The sequence below is a fragment of the Pelmatolapia mariae genome, linkage group LG18 (assembly GCF_036321145.2).
Source record: "Pelmatolapia mariae isolate MD_Pm_ZW linkage group LG18, Pm_UMD_F_2, whole genome shotgun sequence".
Lineage (NCBI taxonomy): Eukaryota > Metazoa > Chordata > Actinopteri > Cichliformes > Cichlidae > Pelmatolapia > Pelmatolapia mariae.
The window spans coordinates 32,096,198-32,118,601 of record NC_086243.1 but is presented as its reverse complement, the minus strand read 5'-3'; the positions used below and the strand labels follow the sequence as shown (position 1 = coordinate 32,118,601).

At 41.0% G+C, this 22,404-nt stretch overlaps 1 protein-coding gene across 5 annotated transcripts; it reads right to left on the bottom strand.

Moving 5' to 3' along the window:
• Positions 1-4: 4 nt before the first annotated feature.
• On the bottom strand, positions 5-21,698 carry LOC134616964 (oocyte zinc finger protein XlCOF6-like). Of its 5 annotated transcripts, none has more exons than XM_063462100.1 (4): positions 21,482-21,661; positions 16,558-16,948; positions 6,543-7,523; positions 5-725 (listed from the first exon to the last, which is right to left on the bottom strand). In XM_063462100.1, exons 2-4 carry the CDS (start codon positions 16,931-16,933, stop codon positions 703-705), a joined length of 1,380 nt encoding a protein of 459 aa, XP_063318170.1. In that variant the 5' UTR covers positions 16,934-16,948; positions 21,482-21,661; the 3' UTR covers positions 5-702. The 5 variants fall into 5 exon arrangements, with proteins under 5 accessions (XP_063318170.1, XP_065325632.1, XP_063318167.1 ...); XM_063462099.1 differs by lacking the exon at positions 5-725 and adding an exon at positions 6,283-6,436; XM_065469560.1 differs by lacking the exon at positions 5-725 and having other exon boundaries at positions 4,623-7,523; positions 21,633-21,698.
• Positions 21,699-22,404: the final 706 nt, after the last annotated feature.

Below are 22,404 nucleotides of genomic sequence, written 5' to 3'. Positions count from 1 at the left end.
GCTGATAATCAGGTCAACAAAACAAGGGAGTAAGCACAGAGGCAAAGCTAAACTGGGCAAGCTGAATACTGAGACTATGAAAGCTAGGAAGGCAATGACAAAGAGACTGTGAAGACTATAAACAGGACTTTGTGCAGGAACATGAAGGAACTATGAACTCATATACAAACAAGCAACATGACCTGCACAGTGTCCTGAAACCTGACATGAGGGGTGGAACACAGACAACGCAACAATGAACAAAGGGAGACAGAGGACTTAAATACAAACATGAGGTGATCGGGGGAATTGGAGACGCCTGAGGAAACAACTGACACAAATGAATCATAATGACACCACAGGGGAAGAGCAAAATTAAACACAGTAACCATAGAAACACAAGATCTCTTCAAAATAAAACAGGAAACATAATGAGACAGACATGACAACACAAACTTGACAACATAAGACATGCAGACTTGAAACACATGAAGGGCAAGGAGGACTAAAACACAGCGGGAGAAGACATGAGGGGATCTAATAAACAGAGAACTAAAGGCTGAGCAACTTAGGAGCTTAAGAAAAATAGATGAACTTAACATAAACAAAGAATAACAAGATACAAGGACTCAAGTCCTAACTTTTGCAAGCAATCTGGATCGGATTAATTAATTTTTGCTTCGGGTCTTCTGGGATAGACTCCAGGCTCCTCCTCACCCCCTACTACAACCACTGAAGACCCTGAACTGGATAAGAGGTAGATGTTGGAAATTTTGCTTTAAACATAGAAAACAAACAGGAGGAAAGGAGTATACAAAATCACCTCTCCAGTAAGCATGTCACAGTGTGTGGAGTGAGAGGACCCAAGTGCAGAGTTTAAACAACAAAAACAAAAGAGACGTTTATTTAGGGTGATACATTTACTAAAATCAAAAGCCCATAAATGTGACTAATATATAAACTAATATATAAACTAAACACAAGGAGAACCGGAAACACTAACAGTTACTCGGAATACAAAAGAGGAAACACAGACAGCCGATCAGGCAGAACAAGCTGTACAGCACAACAGGAAATGGAGGGAAACTGAGGCTATGAATACACAGAGAGAGAATGGAGTCAAAGGAAGTAGAAATATCTGAGGCACATGCATCACAGATCACCTTAATCCAAATAATGAGGCAGAAAGGAAAGTAAAACAACACAAAAGAAGGAACTACCATAACTGAAACTCGGAAATAAACAGTAAATGTGAATAAATTACACAGGAAAACAAGGGGAAAGACCAAAGGAACTTCTGAGCGGAGAGTAATGCAAAGTTTTAGTGGGACCTATAGAGGTCTACAAATTTAGAATAAGTCTCAAACCACTATAAAAATCTTAACATCTTTCTCTGTTTTCAAACAGACTTTAAACAGTTGTCACTAAATTGTGTTTGATTTCAAACCCTATATGGTTAACAATCCTTCAAAGCTTGCACTAGCACTCTGTATGAGATTTAGACCATTGTTTTCATATCTACATACTGTCTAGCTTAGTATTATTTGTATGTTAGGATATTATGTTAATCTGAGGACATTTTAGTGGTTTATCTTAGTATGATAATATATGTTAGTAAATATATATGCATTGGGTTTATATCTGATGTTCGAGGCTATATTTATAATCTGTGATTAGCTTTTGGGCCCAATTTCAAAAATAACTATTGTGCATATTACGATTTTGGAATTTTTATTTTATTTTTATTTATGAATAACCTGAAGCTGATATCAGGAATGCAGACATTAATTGAAGCTAACATATATCAACACCTGAAGGTTTATAATACATAGAAATCAAAGTAAAAACCTCATGAAAAGGAAACAGACTCTAGATTGTAACTAGAACTGAGAGGCTCAATAGTACAAGTACATAGTTGAGCTAAGAACAAAGACAAAGGAACCAATAACATAAAACTCTCACAACAAACTAAACACCGTACAAGGGAAACAGGGAACTACAGTAGTAAACCAAAGACCAAACCAATCGAAATAATAATAAACCAACCCTGACTGAATTAACTCAGAGTGCATGCTCAAAAACTGAAAATCCTGGGTGCAGGATCAAGGATGATGGAAGGAGGAGTGAGAACAAATGCAATACCAGTGCAAAAATAACGTTATGTTAATTTTTCTTGAAATCAACTATTTTGGAATGTTAATTACATGAGCAGCCTCGACCTCAGCTTCTTCTTAGCTTCTTCACAGTGCCACCTTCAGACATCTCAGGGCTAATTTTAGCATCCCATTGATGTGTTTGCCTTGATTGGAAACAAAGAACTCCACAGGTCTGCTAAGGTGTTTTCAAATCAATCCCTGTTCTTTCACAGCCAAACGGTCCCCGGGTCCTAGTGTCCTTCTACATAATCATTGTTTGAAACACAAGTAAATTACTGCCAGTTGATTTTTTTCTCCCAAAAATTAAATAATAAAATCAACCAAGAATAATTTCAGAAAAGAAAATTAAATTAAATAACTCATTAAATAAATCTAGTTAATTTCAGCAATTTAATTAAATAGAAAACCATCTACAAGGTATAACAAAAAAGGGCTGGTGTACAGCAGCATGTGAGGAGAGATAAAGGGAGGAAGAAGAGTGTTCACCTTTTGACTTCATGTAAACGCTGCTACTGTTGCAAGACATAAAATGCATAAATGCTGCATCATTTTAATTGTTATCCATCTTAAACATGCATATAAATGGATTAACTTAATTATCCTGTGAGTGTAAGGAAGTATTTTCAGCTGTTGGTTATCCCTCTGTAGTTTAGTTTGTACTCGTCATGTCTGTATTTGTCCACTAGATGTCTCTCTTTGCCCACTTTTTCTATGTGACAGCTCTCTATGCCCATGATGAAACGTTTTCGTTAAGGCTCTCTGTTAAATGTTTGAACCAAGTTAAATTGTGTGTGTTCTTTACACATTTGCTGGTTCTGTTTCCCTGCTGCTTGTTCTTCTTAATAGTCTTGATGTTTTTTAAACAGTCTATGCTGAAGTCGAAGAAATCAATTCTACAATGTTAGATGATACAGCTTCAGAATAATAACTGACTAAGTAAAACTTCTGCAGCTTCAGCAACATCAGTAAAGAGAGATTTTAGTGTCTGCAATATCACTTTGTGTGAGTTTAGTCACAGGAGACATAACGTGAAACACTGATGGTGCATTCAGGGACCATGTAAAAGACGGTAGAGAAGATTTTCCAGTTCACAAATATCCTAAAACACTTTGCCTGTGGTGGTTTGAGAGTGAGTTAGTGTGAGCAGATGATATAATGAGAGTAACAGAGCAGGAAAGGAGTAGTGATGTTCAGAAGATCAGAGAGTTATGGACATACTTTTAAAATTAACACAATCTTTTACAGGAAGCCAGTGAAGCTGTTGAAGGACAGGAGCTATATGTTCTATGAAACATCTTTATGTTACTGCTGTGTATATTCACTATCCCTCCTCTGCAAATGTGAATAGTGTTACAGAGTTGAAAAGAGTGTCTGACAGGATCTGAAGTTTAAAGCGAGATTAAACTGGAAGGGAAGTGCAGTAGGTTAGGATGATTAAGGATAGAGCTGGAAATGCACTAATGAGGGCATTTCAAATGCTCCTGAGAGGAGTACTTTTATTACGTTCACCGGGAAGAGGCCTTGTCTGCTTAGGCTGCTGCCCCCGTGACCTGGCCCTGCATGAACGGAAGAAAATAAATGGATGGCTGGAAAATAAAAAAGAGAGGAGGACAGATGGCAGAGAGACAGTGCATGAGGAAGTGCAGGAGATTGGTAAGGGGTAGGTTACAGCAGCTATGAAGGATAATGAGTGGAAAAGCAGTTGGTCCAGATGACATATCTGTGGAGGTATGGAGGAGAGAGGGCAGTGGTAATTACTTTTTCACACAGGGGCAGGTAGGTTTGGATAGCTTTTTTCCTTAATAAATAAAATGGGCGTTTAAAATTGCATTTTGTATTTACTCGGATTATCTCGGTCTAATTTTAAAATTTACTTGATGGTCATGTCACATGATCGTGTGTCAAATATACATAGTGCAGGCAGGGTGGAGTGGGTGGAGATGAGTGTTAGGGTGATTTGTGACAGAAGGATAGCTGCAAGAGTTGAAAGGAAAGGTTTAAAAGATGGAAGCGAGACCTGTTTTGATTTATGGTTTGGGAAATGTGACACTAACTAAAAGACAGAAGGTCAAACTGGAGAAAGCAGAGCTCAAGGTGCTCAGATTTTCATTGAGAGTTGTCAAGATGGACAAGATTCATATATCTGAATCAAAATGCTTGAGCTCAGCTCAAGCATTTGGGAGACAAGGTTAGAGAGGCAACACTGAGATGGTTTGGCACACGCAGAGGAGGGCTAGGGCAGTGGAAAAGGAAAGTTAATGACTAGAGCTTTAAAGGAGGAGGAAAAGAGGAAGAGAACAGAGGACGTTCACAGATGTGGTGAAGGAGGACATGCAGTGGGTTGGTGTAACACAAGATGAATCAGATGTAAGCAGATGATCTGCTGTGAAAATCCCTAATGAAACAATACACACAGCTATTATATGCTGTGTGTATTGTTTTTATGCCAGGAATTACTTTTGAGAAGCGAGAAGATGGTTTTAATGGTTTATTTTGTTTTGCAACAGATGTGCGAAGTTTGATAAAACAGTAAAATTCAGTAAAATTCCTCGTTTCAGATGGAGGATAAACTGTGGGGCTGCACCATGGTGCAGTATACAGTATATCAGGTTCATTCCGACCGTGACTCATGCAAAGCTCCTGCAGTGTAACAAGTTTCCTGTAACCAAAATACCATTATAAAATTTGATCCAAGGTAAAAACACTTTTCCCATCTTGTTGAAAAAAAATATTAAATCCACATTTGCACAAAAGGTTTGCTTCTAATCATTTCAGTTGGTTACTTCAATGCATCCCTCTCATTAGACTGCACATTAAACCAATAGAGAGTAAATATATTTCATATCAAGCAGGTCAAACCCTATGTTACTGAGTTCACATCAAATTCAATACAAATAATTGTTGACATGATCACCAAAATTGATAAAAAAATTTCATGCAGTTTGAACTGTGAACCTGCTGCTAAACAAGAACTATAACACAGACGGGGACATGTTTATTCAAATAGTACAAAAAAAAATCTGCTTCTACATTTATATAAAAAATATCAGTAACCAAGAAAAATGTGTGAAATAAGGCAGAATTTATGTTTCCTTTATATTTTAGATATTACTACTCAGAAAAATATATAAGGATTACTTTTAAAACTTTACTTGAACTGCATAAAACTCATAACCGTTCAACACACACTGAAGGTTAATTTTCATTAATATGAATAGCTCGTCAAGTCCATAATGACGTATTTCTGTCCTATGTGTGGCACTTTCTTGCTAAACTCTGAACAACTGAATTAAATGTTTTCCATAAAAAGCATGAAGTTCATCTATCCTTGATTTTCTATAAGAAAGGTAATTCTTAAAACACAACCTACATCTACAACTTATGTTTTTCATCTCTACAGCCTAAAACAAAACAACAAATATAAAATCAGGGTTTCCGCTACATCAGGGGTGTCAAACTTATGCCCCACAAGATAATTATTGATTGATTATCCGAAAAACAGCAAGTGTAGTGGTACAGGACAGGTACACACCGCTGCCATTCATCATAAGAATAGGACAGCAAATTGAATACATGATCGGTACAGTTTGTTAATGTTATGGAAATAAAATGCATATGAGGTCAGCTTTTTGAGTGAGTGGGACACCTAACTAGTGTGACTTTTCATGTGATTTTTCAGGTTTGTGGCATAACTGAATCTTTTGTCACAGATGCTACAAGAGTGTGGCCTTTCACCTGTATGCCTTCTCATATGATTTTTTAAGTGTATCATCTGAATAAAACTTTTCTCACACACACTACAGGAATATGGCTTTTCACCTGTGTGAAGTCTTGTGTGAGTTTTGAATCCTGTTAAGTCACTAAAAGTCTTCCCACAGGTGCTACAGGAATATGGTCTTTCACCCGTATGGATTCTCGTGTGTCTTTTCAACCCTGATAAGTCACCAAATCCTTTCCCACAGGTGCTACAAGAATATGGCTTCTCACCTGTGTGAGTTCTCATATGTCTTGTTAAGTGATTCACCTGAGTGAATCCTCTTCCACAGACACTACAGAAACGTAAGTTCTCTCCTGTGTGAACTTTGAGATGACTTTTGAATTTCAACTCATCACTGAAACTTTTTCCACAGGCACCACAAGTATGTGGTTTCTCACCTATGTGGACTCTCACGTGTTTTCTGATTGCTGATGAATCACTGAAGTTTTTGCCACAGGTTCCACAGGTATGTGGCCTCTCACCCGTGTGAATTCTCATGTGTGTTTCCAGTCCTGATCGCTGAGTGAATCTTTTCCCACAGGTGCTGCAAGAATATGGTTTTTCACCTGAGTGGATTCTCATATGATTTTTGAATCCTGAAAAGCTACTAAATCTTTTCCCACACTCACTACAAGAATACGGCTTCTCACCTGTATGTTTTCTCATGTGTGTTTTCAAGTTGACCCTCCGACTGAATACATTCCCACAGTAGGTACAGGGGAAAGGTTTCTCACCGGTGTGCGTTCTTAAATGGCCTTCCAATATTGATTTTTTTCTGAATCTTCTCCCACAGGTGCTACAGGAAAAAGGCTTCTCACCTGTGTGGATTGTCATGTGACTGTCCAATCCTGACTTCAGTGAAAATCTTTTCCCACAGGTGCTACATGGATACGCCTTCTCACCTGTGTGACTTTTCATGTGACTTTCCAGTCCCGCCTTTATAACAAATCTTTTTCCACAGATGCTACAAGGAAATGGCCTGTCACCTGCATGATGTTTAACATGGATTTTGAAAGGTGATAAGAAAGTAAACTTTTTCCCACAGGTGTTACAAGTATATGGCTTCTCACCTGTATGGAGTCTCATGTGAATTTTCAAGTTTACCATCTGAGTGAACCTTTTTCCACAACTGCTACAAGAATAAGGTTTCTCACCCGTGTGAACTCGTGCGTGTTTTGCTAAGTGGCAGTCAAACCGAAATGTTTTTCCACAAGTGTCACATTTTATAGGCTTTTTGTTTGTATCAGTTTTACCCTGACTCTCTGATTCGAGACAGGTGTCTACTGTGTTACTCTGACTTCTATTTGTCTGTTGTGATGTGTTCTTCAGCTCAAAATGTATAATTAATCCTGAGAGCACATGCTTGCTTTCTTCCTGTTTTTGGCTCTCAGTTTCAGAAGACTTGCAAGAAAGGAGCAGGTCAGTGTTTGGTCCTGGAGTGACAGTAAAAGTATCAACCTCCTGCTTCACTGCAAGCTGCTCTCCCTCCTGACTGATGCATAGCTCCTCCTTTTCATCTTTAATCTGTGGGGGCTCTGAGTCCTGGTCCAGACTGGAGCTCCTCTCCTGGTTACAGACCTGCTGGTCTATGAGTACTTCTTCCTCCTTACAGTCATGTTGTAGTGGGAGGTCTGCATAGACAAAAATGATAGAAAACACACACATATTTGAGAAAATATCATGTAATTTGCCATCGGAAGTTCAGTTATCCAGGTGGAAAAATTTCTAAAGAGTAAAAACTATTTATTACATCCTCACGAAAGCCCTTACCTGTAATTGTCCACTCTGCAGTAATATAGTTTTTTAAATCAGTATATACCTACGCATTTCTCTGAAACATTTTAGATTTTTCTCTTCTACTTATTACTTTTTATATTTCTTAGGGGTGAATTTAATGCTTTAATTGCAATTAATTTGAAAAAAAGAAACATGTTAAAAAAAATTAAAAGCATTTAATCGCACTTTGTGTTCCAAGCAAATCGGAAGTTTTGTCAATGCATGATTTCCTGGTATACGATTACATTGATGCAAACAGCTACAAAAATGGAAGACTCAGAAGAAATCATGTTGCCAGGACTGATCGCAGGCAAACTTCATTTCCAAAAGACTACTAAGTAAAACCTTGATAAAAGTTTGGTTTTGTGCAAACTGTGCACAAAGGAGTTTGCATACCACCAAATCACTTCAAGCTTACAGTACCATCTAAATGCAAAACATGTTGCAGCGAGCACAGAAACTGTCGGAGCTGTGAGTGCTAGCAGTCTAAGTACCAACAAAAGGTGCCAGCAGCCCAAACTTGATGAAATGACTGGCTTCAGGACCGACATTAGTAAGTCAACATCGGACAAACTTACAAATTTTCTCGCAAAACGGATTGCTCTGGACTGTAGAATACTGACAGTGGTAGAAGATGGGGGGTTAGAAAATGTGCTACAATTAGCTTCAGTTGATCCAACTTTCCACCCGAAAGACTATTCAGGTAAATTCAACAGCTTTATGACACTGAAAAGCAAGCAAAATTAGATTCATTACACACAGTCCTGCTAATACGATGGAACTACACCAGGAGCAAACACGACTGGGGCAACAAAAAGAGCCACTCATACAGGATGTTTCCACACAGTGGAATTCAAAGCTGGATATGGTTTCTTGTCTACTAAAGAATCAAGAGGCTGTTTTTGCTGCTTTAGACAAACAAAAGCACAAGCTACTTATTTTAACTCCATCAGAGCCAGTTAAACTCCAAAAGCTGACTGTCCTCAAGCCATGCAAGTAAATAAAACTATTTTCAATTTGTTACTGTTTCTTCAAAAAGCTCTATAGTTGACAATTAGTGTGTAGATTAATATTTACTTTCTTGAACTGTCTACTACAGGTTTGTGACTGAATTTCTTAGAGGTGAGACATGTCTCATGTCCAATGGTTTTACCTGCTTTCTGCCATCTGCCTCACACCATGGAGGTCTCCGATGATGATTCAAACTACATGGTGAAATTTAAGATCCTTCACAAAGGACATATCCCAATGTGTAGCAACACTCAACCATCAGTGGCTCAAGATAGCTACTGTGCTTGACCCACCCTTTAAGGATTTGAAGTGTCTTAAAGTGTAAAGATGCCACCACAAAGGAGCCACCAAAGACAAAGAGCCTCCCCCTCTCTTCATTGTCTTCGGACTCTGATTCAGATGAGGAAGCCCTGAGTACCAGGGCCCTGAGTTTGTACAGAGCAGAATACACCATCAGTGAGAAAGACTGGCCGCTGCACTGGTGGTCGAGTCGAGCAGGGACCCACCCACAGCTGTCTGTCCTTGCCACGTGAGAGTGTTTTCTCCACTTGCAGGTCACATAGTAACAAAAAAGAGAGCTGACTTGAGCTCTGAAAATGTGAACAGGGTAGTTTGTCTAAGTAACTGGCTGAAAGAGACAGACAGCAACTAAGCATAGAGGTATTGTGAGTCCAATAGGTTTGTTAATTTTTGCACTAAAATGTTCAATGATCACACTGTTTTAGCCTAATGTACAAAATAATTTTGGCTACGGTTACTCAGAGTCTAAAGGTGAAGCTGGTTAAATAACCTTTTATGTTTCTGCCTTTTTTTTTTTTATTAAGAAGAAAAACTGCACTTTATGTTGAAATTTTTATTACTACTTAAAGACAATACCATTTTGAAAATGTATTTAACGTACTTAAAATAAGGCTTTATTTTTAAGTCTGCCCAATTGTGGCCAGGGATATTATTCTTGTTTCTCTGTTTTGAACTGAAATTCAGTTTAAATACTTTTTTCTCTCAGAAATTAAAAGAGTTTGATTTTACAGGATTCATCTCCATGTCCATTATTTGATTCTGCCACCCACTAAAACTCTTTTAAATTTAAAAAAAAAAAAAAAAAAAACAACACACAACATTTGAGCTTAGGGGAAAATTTTCTTGTGAGAGCAAATGATTAATCGAGATTATTTAATTACAAAGCCTCTAATTGTCACGGGTTGCCGGGGCAAGCCCTGTGAATATTAACGGACCCAAGATGCAGACTGCGTAGTAGTGAGCGAGCTTTATTAACAAAAGGGTGAAGTACAACACAAAAGAAAGGGTGGCGAGAAACAGAACTGAAAATACTCTAAACTGGGAAAACTAAAACTTAAAGAACAAAACCAGGGCAAAACAAAACAGGAGCACTAGAAGGTCAAAAACAACCGAAACACGAGTCCAAAATAGAATAGCTCAGGGGGCTGACCCAGAGACCGACAGCACAGGAGTCTGAACAGTTCAGGGGGCCGGCCGTGCGGAAGGCAGCGGCGGCGTCGTCGTTGGAGAAGGAGATGACTGAGCCGGTCCGGAGGCCGACCGTGCGGAAGGCAACGGCGGCGACTCAGCTGAAGGGGGTCTGGAGGCCGCCCACAATGGCGATGACGCCCAACCAGTAGCCTGAAAAGTGGCCGGAGATGCTGAGGTAAGGCCGGCCGTGCTAGGTGTAGATGAGGCCGTGGCAAGTCAACCGCAGAACCAGACGAGCCTGGACCAGGCGACGCTGAAGGCGAAGGCACGGAGGCTGGGCCAGGCGAGGATGATGAGGCTGCTGCAGGCGAGGACTCTGAAGCTGGACCAGACGAGGGTGAGGACTCTGAAGCTGGGGCTGCCGGCGGCAGCGTGGAAGCCGGAGACGGTGGTGCTGCAGGTGGCGGCGTGGAAGCCGGAAACGGTGGCGCTGCAGGCGACGGCGTGGCTGCCGCAGGTGGTGGCGCTGCAGGCGCTACATGGCCGGAGCGGTCCCTCGGACCCTCCAGCGGAGACTGGAGACAAAGGCCGGAGCGGTCCCTCGGACCCTCCAGCGGAGACTGGAGACAAAGGCCGGAGCGGTCCCTCGGACCCTCCAGCGGAGACTGGAGACAAAGGCCGGAGCGGTCCCTCGGACCCTCCAGCGGAGACTATCACAAAGCCAGCAGGCATGGAGTCCTCTGGCAGACGTGAAGGCAATGGGTGCTGTGCTGAGCACTGGCTCTGCCCAGACAGCGCTGACCCGGAGTAGTTCTCTGAGGGCTGCTTAACCTTCAGGGGTCCAGAAACAGCTGGGGACTGAAACCTAGCTTCTGGGGAGGCCCTGGAGTGCATAACTGTGCCCAAAGCAGCTAAAGCGTGAGAAACTCCCTGGGTGGAAATTAGATTTTCTCCCTGCATGGAGTGAACGAGTGAGGCCGGTGACACAGGAGCCTGAGCTACGGGTAGCGGTGACACAGGAGCCTGAGCTACGGGTAACACTGGAGGCACTGGAGATAGAACTGAGGATGGCTGCTGGGCAGCTAACCGAGCTGGAGGTGGCTGCTGGGCAGCCAACTGAGCTTGTGGTTGCTGCTGAGCAGATGATAAGCTGTTGACATTACTATCTGCCACACAAAACATAGCCCCAGAAAAAACAGTTCCACAGTCCAACACAGAAAAAGAGTCCTCACTCACCACAGCCGGCGATTTAGAAGTCCGAACATCCGGCTGTGGGGTGGTGCGCCGGCGGCGTGATCGTCGTTTCTTCCCCGCAGACGGCTCCGACGGGCCGGGCAAAACCACATCCGGCGGGTCGGGCAGCGAGGCAGTAGTGGCTGAGAGAAGGTGTGGTGTGTTGTGGAGAAAGGCCTGCATGGTCGGGGGAAGCGATTCCAGTAGCCATGGCAGGCCGGAAAAGAGCCGTTATAGCCGACTTTCCACTGAGCAGCAAAGCTCTTCCGGGGGGTGTTCCAGCCACAGGCTGAGAAGATTCTCCACAGTGAAAATAATGTCATCCTTTAGCTCCTCAGAAGGGTTGCAAACTGCTGGGTCCATGGTGGCTGGTTCGTACTGTCACGGGTTGCCGGGGCAAGCCCTGTGAATATTAACGGACCCAAGATGCAGACTGCGTAGTAGTGAGCGAGCTTTATTAACAAAAGGGTGAAGTACAACACAAAAGAAAGGGTGGCGAGAAACAGAACTGAAAATACTCTAAACTGGGAAAACTAAAACTTAAACAACAAAACCAGAACATGAATAAGGGTACCTTGCAAGGAGAACAACGCGGGGAGAATGCATGGGAAAATGGAGGAGAACAACACAGACGAACCAGCAACTACTATGACAGGACTTAAATACACTCAGAGAAACACAGGAAGATTACACACAGGTGGGGGACACAGCTGGGAGTGATTAACGTGACGAGACAAGGGAGGCAAACTGAAAACACTCACATAAGACGCAGACCTTTACAATAAAACAGGAAACACATACACGCAATGACACAACACACAAACTTAACACAGACTGGGGAACACAAAACATAGGAACATAAAACGTGAAACAGAGGAGTACAAAAAACCCAAGATAACCAAAACCACAGAATAATAATAACCTAAAACAAACACGGAGTCACAGACTCCGGACCATGACACTAATTAACTAGATTAATTTTTTTAATCGAGTCCCACCCCTAATATTTATTCATTTATTTAGAATAAATTGTACAAAATTGCTATACATTTTAATGCATCAAGCAGGAGTAGCACTTCTTTTTTGATATTTTTCCACAGTACAATGTGGAAATTTTTAAAGCCTTTTTTCAAAAAAATTAATGTTTGGGCAATAATAAGTCCCAATTTTTAATTTTTAAGGGATGGAAACAACGTAAACTAAATATCTGAACTCCACTTTCTGCTTTTATTTGGATAGAAACCTCAACTTTTCCAGGGGACCACTGTTGGCGTTCCTAAAAAACAGTGTCCTGGGTCTGCCCCGGGGACTCCTCCCAAGTAGGATATGTCCAAAACTCACTGCCTCGACGGTGTCGTGGAGGCATCCTTTAAACCGTATAATGTTAAACAGGCTGCCTGGAATTATTTTGTTGTTTTAGCTGTGAAAGTGTCATAAAATCTACTGCGAGTATGTGGTTTGTCCCTTTTTTAGGACTACTACTTCCTTCAACATCTGGTAGTTGTTTTGCTTTACTGTATGCTATAACTGTGTAATAACAGAGAATAATAACAGGAAAACACAAAAAAGGAACATGAAATTTTACAGATTTTTACTTAATAAGGTACTCAGAATGTACATGAAAAAAAAAGATTTGCAATTTGCAATTTGAACTATAAAACAGACAACAACAAATATGTGAACTTTTGTTTGTTTGTTTCTGGGGGTCTCCAATTTTTTTTCTAAGCAAGTCCAGACATTTTTGGCCTCTGGTGGAACTCCAAAAAGCAGTTCCTTTCAAGCTGCAGGCAAAGGCCTACATTGCACTGCTGGCATTTCCAAGGAGTGCTCCTCTTACAGACAGTGCACTGCTTCCTTCCCAAGCTTGCCCTGTGCCTCCTTCCCATATCTCTAGTGCTCGTAGGGACAGGAAAGTGTCCTTGACTTGGGAACTCAGGCCTGCCATCCAAGCAAACACCTAGGAGGTGTGCAGCGAGCTCCTCCTGGAAGGCCTGCCGTGTCTTGTGCTTCTGTTGCTTGCTGATGCACAACTCTTTGTGAAGAATGAAACTGTTGGTAACTGCAATGTCCAGTAGATGCTGGAAAACTGTCATGTTCGATCTTTTGGTTTTGCAAAGGACTGAATTTGTTCCTGGCATCTGGTCTGATGTGTCCACTCCTCCCATGTATTTATTGTATTCGGTTACAGCTGTTGGTCTGGGGACAGAAACGCTCTCAAAATGTCCATCTTCATTTTTCTGCCAGCGTAACACTGTGTCCCCACTGTACACAGGGTGGACGGTGGTACAGATGGAGACTTCTCGACTGTCCACCCATTTTACAAATAAAAGGTCACCATCCCTGATCCACCGAATGGAGCCTCTTGGTGATCTTTTATGGAGAGCATTTTCCTGAGAGGATGGAACACCCAGTCTGCCCTCCCTGTATGTACCACAAGCCCCAAATCCCTGCTTTTTCAAGTGTTGGAAGAGGCCTGGGCTGGTGTAGAAGTTATCACAGTAGACAATATAACCTGATCCCAGATAGTCTTTGTCCACTAGTGATGTAACCACATCAAAAGAGAGTCCTTTCCCTGATGACAACTTTGATTTCCCTGTGTATGGCTTGAAGTCTATGATGTAGCCATTTACATCAGCAAGAACAAAAAATTTTAGCCCCCACTTGGTGGGCTTGGCAACCATCCTCTCTTCAACTGAAATGTGTTGCTTTGGGTGGTAGTTACTCATGCAACGACTTCTCATCATCTCAAGGAGAGGTCTGACCTGGTGAAATGTGTCATAGTCCTCTGTGCCATTTTTCTTGCCATTGGCCACATCTTCTTCTGGATCACTGATATGAAGGTTAGAATTGATGGCCATAAATCGGTCTTTGGACATAACAGTGGCAGGAAAAGGAACATGAAAAATTGTGTTACTCCTCCAAATGTCTACCATTTTTGGAAAATTGCAGACTGCCATGTAAAGTAGCAAGCCCAGGTACTTTTGTAGTTCTTCTGGTGTAATTTCCTTCCATGCAAACGTTTTGCCCTTTTCCTTTTTTTTTGCCGCATTCTTGTTTGTGTTTTCACACAAGCATTTTAGTACTTCGTCATCAAAGAATTTGGAGAAGATATCACCTGGGGATTGTGCAGCATTGAGAGGAGGTTGAACACCAGGGGTTCTCTTTGGTCTGAACTTTGGTGGTTGAGGGACAGCATCATCTGGGTCTGCCTCTGTTCTCCAAGCCACTGGACGATGTGGCGACCGGCTGCGAGAGGCATCACCACCAGCTCCACGCCCATTCCGATGTACATGGCACTGGCCTCGACTTTGGCCACAAATGGCACAGATCCCTGCTGAAGTCCTCAACATGAATGAATGAAATCCACCCCACCCCAGCAAATAAAAGAAAAGAAAAAAAATTCTGTTATACTTGCTGACTCTGATTCTGTCAACCAACCTTCATTTTCACAGGGTTGAGTTCACCCTGTGCCTGGGATAATGAACCTAATTTCAATAGAAAGTGCAGACCCTCTGCTTTCAGAAACTGTTGCCATTTTCTCAATTGTGTGAGCAGTTCAAAAGTTACGATAGGTTGAAAAAAACCTGTCACCAGCGACGGGTTAGGGCTTAAAGGGTTTTAAAAGCCTGAGGACTTTAAAGTTGCTCCTTTCAATACAGAGGTGGAGAGGCACTTCTGACCAAACTCTTAATTTCTTTAACATAGAGCCCAAATACCCTTCAGAAGATGCTCATTTACATTTCCCATTGCCTCCCCACAACAGATACAGCATGCACAGCAAGGATTCCCCTTCAAGTCTCCCACTCCACTCTGCCTCACTCTCTGAAAATTTGAGATATCTAACTTCTTCCACTTGCAGGAGCAACTCATCCCCGACGCAAAATGGGCATTCACCCCTTTCTGGCTGAGAACCATGACCTCATTTTGGAGGTGCTAGTTATCTTTCCAAACACTTCACACTTGGCTACAAATGCAAGTTGGATGATAAAACCAAAATAGTCACATCAACTGTGAAGAGCAGAGTGGAGATTCTGAGGCTACCAAAGCCTCAGAATAAAAATTATGAAGAGAACTGGTGACAAATGGAAGCCCTGTCAGTTCAACTCCCACCAGGAGTAAACATGAAACCAAGCTGTCACCACAGTTGTACCTAGTCCAACTCCTCTCAGTTCCCAAGATGGTTTTAGAAGGACTAGCAACATCACCTCATCTTAGATGGTTTCCAGATTTTCTGAGAAAAATGCCCAGACATCAGATCGATAAAAATAAGTCATTTAAATGATTCAAATTAAATAACCAAAGTACTGTACTCAGACTGGATAAAATGCTGTAGTAAAATCTAAACTTTACTCCAGGGGTGGGGGAACTCAAGGGCCAGTGTCCTGCAGGTTTTAGATGTGTCTTTGATCCAACACAGCTGATTTAAATGGCTAAATTACCTCCTCAACATGTCTTGAGGTTTTCCAGAGGCCTGGTAATGCACTAATCATTTGATTCAGGTGTGTTGACCCAGATTGATATCTAAAACCTGCAGGATACTGGTGTTCTGACAAACCATCCTACTTTGGCAAAACGTCCTACCGTAAGTAGTTTATGCACATTTCAGCTGTCACAGAGTAATTCCAGCACAAATTTAAGTAGGTATGACGGTTTGCCACTTAACTTTGCCCATCAGAGTATGCTTGTAGCTCATATTCATAAAGCCAGGATGGTTTGCCACTTCATTTTACCCATTAAAGTATGCTTGTAGGTAACATTCACAAAGGTAGCATGGTTTGGCACTTAATTTTACCCGTCAGAGTATGTTTCTAGCTCTTATTAACAAAGGTACGATGACATGCCACTGAATTTTAGCAATTAAAGTATGCTTCTAGCTCAGATTAACAAAGGTAGGACGATTTGCCACTTAATTTTAGCTGTTAAAGTATGCTTGTAGGCCACATTCACAAAAGTAGGACGGTTCGCCACTTAATTTCGTGTTGTGCGCATGCGCAGAAACAACGGGTAGGATGGTTTGTCAGGTAGGATGGATTCCCAGAACACCTGCCCTTGAGGCCTGGAGTTCCCCCACTCCTGCTCTACTCATTGCAGTTTTCCCTTAAAATTTTCCTGTGCCTGTAAATAAATAAGAAACTTTGAGCTCTGACTAAGGTCAAAGTTATTAAGACTCATATTCCTCTGTCATCTCATTAAGAACTTTTTAGTTGTACATACCCAAGTTTTCTTTTGGTTTCCAGATTTTATCCAGAAGACTCAGCCGTTCTTTACCAGTCCAAACGATGATACCATCAACCTCCTCCTCCTTCACTACAAGCTGCTCTCCCTCCTCACTGATGCAGAGGGCCTCCTGTTCATCTTTAATCTGTGTAGGTTCTGGGTTCTCCTTCTCCAGACTGGAGTTCCTCTCCTGGTTACAAACTTGCTGGTCTGGGTCCTCCTTAATCATCATGTTGTTATCAGAGGTGTCCTGCTGATCTGGGTCCTCCTTAATCATCATGTTGTTATCAGAGGTCTCCTGCTGATCTGGGTCCTCCTTAATCATCATGTTGTTGGAGGTCTTCTGTTGATCTGAGTCCTCCTTGCTGGTCATGTTGTTGTGGGAGGTCTTTCGGAACAAATGTACACAAGAAAAAGGTTAGTAATGTGATGACATAGTACAATGCAGTAAAACCAATGAATTACCTCTAACAGAATTCTGGTAATTAGATTTTAAATTTAGGAATACTACACATATGTAATTTGAGTCAATTTTGCATCAAATGTTCTCTGCAGTTTTATAAGAGACCGTTTTTTTAAAGATAGTGATGAGGTCATAGCTGTAGTGATTTACTGAAACATGGAAAAATACAGAAGTAGTGTATACATGGAAAAAAAGTTAGTCTGTCTTACTCTAATAGCCTAAAAATCAATATTTGTGATGAACACCTTTATTCTTCAACACAGCCTGAACTCTGTTAGTCAAGCTTTCGCATCATTTCGTAGTCTTCAGGAATAGTTCTCCTGTCTTCTTGAAGGACACTTCAAGCTTTTCTTTGGAAGTTGTCTGTCTTTTGTGTTGTTCTCTGTCAAGAAGTTCCTACACTGCTTCAATAATGCTGAAAAATAAAGCTCTGCTAAGACACTTCTTAGATGTTCTTTTTTTGTTTTCCTGATCTACTCGGTACACACTGATAAGAATTTGAGGCAAAAGTTTTTTTCACATTTGGATTCATTACTCCATAAGACCTGTTGCCACTGATGTTCAGCCCAGTTATTGTATAAAGTAGACCACCTCAGCATTTTCTCCCTGTTCATTAAGAATGGCTTCTTGACATTCACTCTTACACTGAAACCAGTTCTGATGAGGCTTCAGCAAACAACCACACAACATGGGGCTTGATGACTCCCCTGGCTCACTAACAAGTCTCATCATAGGCGATACTTGCAGATGAGAAGAAAGCTCGGCTCACCATTCCCACTACCAGTGTTACTAAAACAAATGAGCTCATATATGCCACTGCCACAGAAATAATAGAAACACTTGGGTATGAGATCAAGAATGCATGCAGAGAAAGTCTCCTGTGGAGAAGAAGGTTGGAAGCCAAAAATCAGGGAAGCCCAGAGGGGGTTAGTCAAGGTACTTCAACAGAAGTACCGAAAGACAGGTCCTGGATGAATGAGATATACAACAAGGTGCAAATAACTGAGGCTCTAGAAACTGCAGCCTCTCGCCACTAGGCTGAAGAGACATACAAGAGACAAGAAGAGGCCAAGAGAATAAACGGCCTCTTCTCCAAAGATCAGTCCAAGGTGTACTCTCAGCTACAAGGGAACAATAATAGGAGGGCAGACCCACCCAGAGCTAAAACTGAGCAATACTGGAGGAACATCTGGGAGAAAGAGATGTTGTATACCACCAGCGTCAAGTGACTTGTGGAACGGCAACCTCTCAGAACAAGAGGCAGTCAACATTATGGACCTAAGATGATCCACACCTACCAGCTGAAGAAGGTAACAGCACAAATGAATGTGCTCATAACAGCAGGTACTCACCCAGACTGACTAACACAGGGCAGAGAACGCCACCATTGAGTTGCCAGCTGATGACCTGCATCTACACAACACGGAAGCTCGTCCCAGGTATCATACCAACCAAGCTAAATAGGTACATGAGTCAACACATAAGTGCATCTCTAAAAGGAGTAAGGCAATACTTTATCGGTACAGGAACACTAAATATTGATACGTTATTATTATATAAATTATCTTATATATTATCATTATTATTTTTGCAAATACAAAGTGAACCTTTTAATACTGGAATAATAAAATCAGTTGCTGTTCTAGTGAGTACAGCAGGTCAGGAAGTTGGCAAAACAAAGATGAAGGCATCAGAGAAACAAATCACAAAAGTGCCATCTGTGTTTTAAACAAATACACGGGCTTATTATGGATGTTTTTAACAAACAGGAAAGACACAAATGCTCTCAGAATAGTATAAACATAAGGGCTCATCTCATGCAACACACCAGGATGAGTATACTGCCCTGACTTTGGATATGAGCAGTGTTGTCAACAACACAACAACACTGTGGTAGCCTAACTGAAGAGGGGGGTTGGAGTTTATAGCATAAGCTGTGTCCGTTCCCGCAATCTCTGACTGTTGCTGCTGTCCATAAAGCTAATCAAAAGCTGAAATGACCCTATTGATAATACTGATTGTTATAGCACATTACTGTTGCATTTACTGTGTGTGTGTGTGTTTCTCTGTGAATGAGAAAGAGAAAGACTGTGACAGGCAGACAGATTTGAGACACTGTGGCTTTTGCTGCATGTTTAAGACACTGGAGCTCAGGCATAAGTCACTGCCGTGTGTTTTCATGGATAAAGCCAAATTCAGGTTCTAAAATGAAATAAAAATAAATGAAGTGTACAGTTGAGGATAGCAGAAAGATGTGTGCAATGTGTGGGCATCACAGATTCATATGCAACTATGACGACTCATTATATCACAGGGAACTGGTGACTGCTGTCTCACAACTGACCTAAATCTGCAGTTCGAAAAAAGTAATATATCACTGTTTATCTTATTAGAATACTCAGCATGTCACAAAATGCTACAAATTGTCTTATACATTGTATATCCTTGTATGTTTGTACATGTTTCAGTTCATCACTGCAGCTATGACCCCAACTTTCCCTGTAAAAAAAAAAGAATGAAATTGGCATCTCATTAAACTGTACAGGTTTAGAAAAAAATTCATTATCATTATACATATGATATCTCATATCCTATGTATTATATCCCTATATTTAAATTAAAATTACATGAATTCTGCTCGAGGTTACAGTTTTACTATATTCCTTTTCAGGTTGAACCAATTTCTATTGTGCAACTGTATGGTTTTAGAAAAAAATAAAAGCAAGGTCCACTCAAATCACATAATGTGTGAGTATTACCATTTCTGAACTGCAATTACATCAGTTTTCACAATAACAAACACAATACAACTGCAGTGAGTATCGATTCAGGTTGACCCAGACTCCGTTCATGGTTATCATCTCCCCATATTACAGTACACTTTTCTGTTGTCACTTCATTATACAAAACTATACAGCAGACAAAGTCTTCTCAAATAAAGTCATTTCAATTCAATTTATATGATAACAATAGTCGCCTCACAGCGCTTTATATTGTGAGGTAGAGACCCTACAACAGGGGTCTCAAACTCCAGCCCTCGGGGACCTGAAACTTTTCCATTTGTCCCTATTGCAACTTACCTGAATGCGATTAGTAGGTCATTCGTAAGACTATAGAACTTGACTGCATGCTGATGTGGCAATTCAGCCATTTGATTTGTGTTACAGGAGCTCATGAGTGAATGAACATGGTGCCATAAAAATACTTTTAGAAGTACATTTTTCCAAACACTTACATTTACTTTTACTGGGGTGGCTGTAGCTCAGGTGGTAGAGCAGGTCATCCACTGATCGGAAGGTTGGTGGTTCGATTCCTGGCTTCCCCTAGTCTACATGCCAAATATCCTTGGGCAAGATACTAACCCCAAATTGCTCTCCGATGCATCCATCGGAGTATGAATGTGTGTGAATGTTAGCTATGAAGCACTTAAAAAGATGTGCTTGTGCGAATGGGTGTGAATGGGTGAATGCACAAGTTGTGTAAAGCGCTTTGAGTGCTCAGATGAGTAGAAAAGCGCTATATAAGAACCAGTCCATTTACCATTTACCATTTACTTAAGAGGTTAGGAGTTGCCACTTCAGCATGCAGTCAAGTTCTATACTCTTGCTAATGGCCTTATAATTTTATTCAGGTCTGCTGCAACAGGCAGGGACACATGGAAAAGTTTTAGGACACCAGCCCTCAAGGACTAGAGTTTGAGACCCCTGCCCTATAATAATACAGAGAAAAACCCCAAAAATCAGATGAAAAAAGTAATGTGGAAATTACTTCTCCATATTCACAATGTTCTTAATTTTAACTGCAAACAGAAAGAGCTGGAGGAACAATTTACAACTAATAAGGTTCTTAAGGATTTCATGTATTTACAAGGGTCAACCTAAAAAGGAATCCAGTGAAACTGTTGCATCAATTCAAACATGATTACTGCAACTACAGTTCATAAATGGTAACATTATAAACATGGCAACATAATTTGAGTAGATTTTGCCTTATTTTTTCTTAAATAATACAGTTAAGAGATACACTACTACAAGCCTTAAATAGTTTAATAATGTATTATGAATGTATTAATGTATTATAACGTATAATGTAACAAAACCTATACGGGACAGCGGAGTAAAACGATAGTTCTGCAAATAAAGTAAAATAAAAACAGTTTCAAAGTTGCAGAATGAACGCGTGTTCCTTTGTGCTAGTCACTCGGCACCCGTACCACAATGTCGGGAATAGAGGAGCAGCACAACTGAAGGTGCGGCTTGCTTGACCGCGACTTCTCGAATAAGGGTTCCGGGCAAAATTACCGCTTTAAAAAAAGAGAAGCGCTTGTTTTACTTCTCTAAAACGACTCGATCCTGCTCCTTGATTTTAGTCTGTTAGCTAAAACAACAAATCTGACTAGGATCCTGCATGAGTCGGATTCTTGTGTTAGTTCATTGAGACCGCTACACTTTCACGTACCTATTATGTGTAACTTTATCTCGAGTTTCCGGTTAGTCTCTACCAGTCTGTGCTCACGATTGATGTCGTCCTCATACTGGGAGATCGTTTCTTAAGATCTGAGAAGATTTCGTCTTCAGCAGCAGCTAATCTCTCCCCGACAAACTCTTACCGATGCCGAAGACTGAATTGTTGAGCAATAAAGAGGCAAGTCATTTCCGTTCTCCTTCTTTTTCTTCTTCTATTGTACTTCCGGTAGAATACATGCATCAACGTCGTGTTGCTGCTCTCTTCAGGTCAGTTTGAAGCTAGTCCTAAACTAAACTAAATAGCTGACTAACTAATGGTATGTCCATACATTTTAAAAAGGAAACGTCAATATCTGTAATATCACGCTGTCAGATTGTTCATAGGAGTCATGACGTGTAACGATGGTGTTGGATTCAGGGACCATGGGAGAGAAGAGATTATCAAATATCCTAAAACAGTTCAGTGCTAGAATCCATTTCAGCCTCCATAAACAGACAACAACTAGAAGATGTCACAATATCACCCATGATGTTTGATTAACATCTGACCACTGTGCTGTACAGAGATGCCAGAACAATGATGGAAGGAAAATAAAATAAAAGTAAAACACAGATTTAAAATGATGAAAATAGGAAAGACCTCAGTCTATTTCAGTTTAACGAACTCCGCAAAGACATCAAAATTGATTGAGTTATCATAATATAGACTAATCCAGCATAGAGCGGCTGGGTGAATGTGGTCTGGACTCTGTGGAGGATAGCTATGGTTTCAGAGACGCTGTAGAAGGATAAAATACCTGCTCTGTGATCCAGGTACACTCCTACTCTGGAGGAACAAGGACCTGAGACAGGAGTTTGGATGTTGTTGTACCAAAAAGTGTCACTGATTTCGTCTTGTAATCGGAAGGTTGCCAG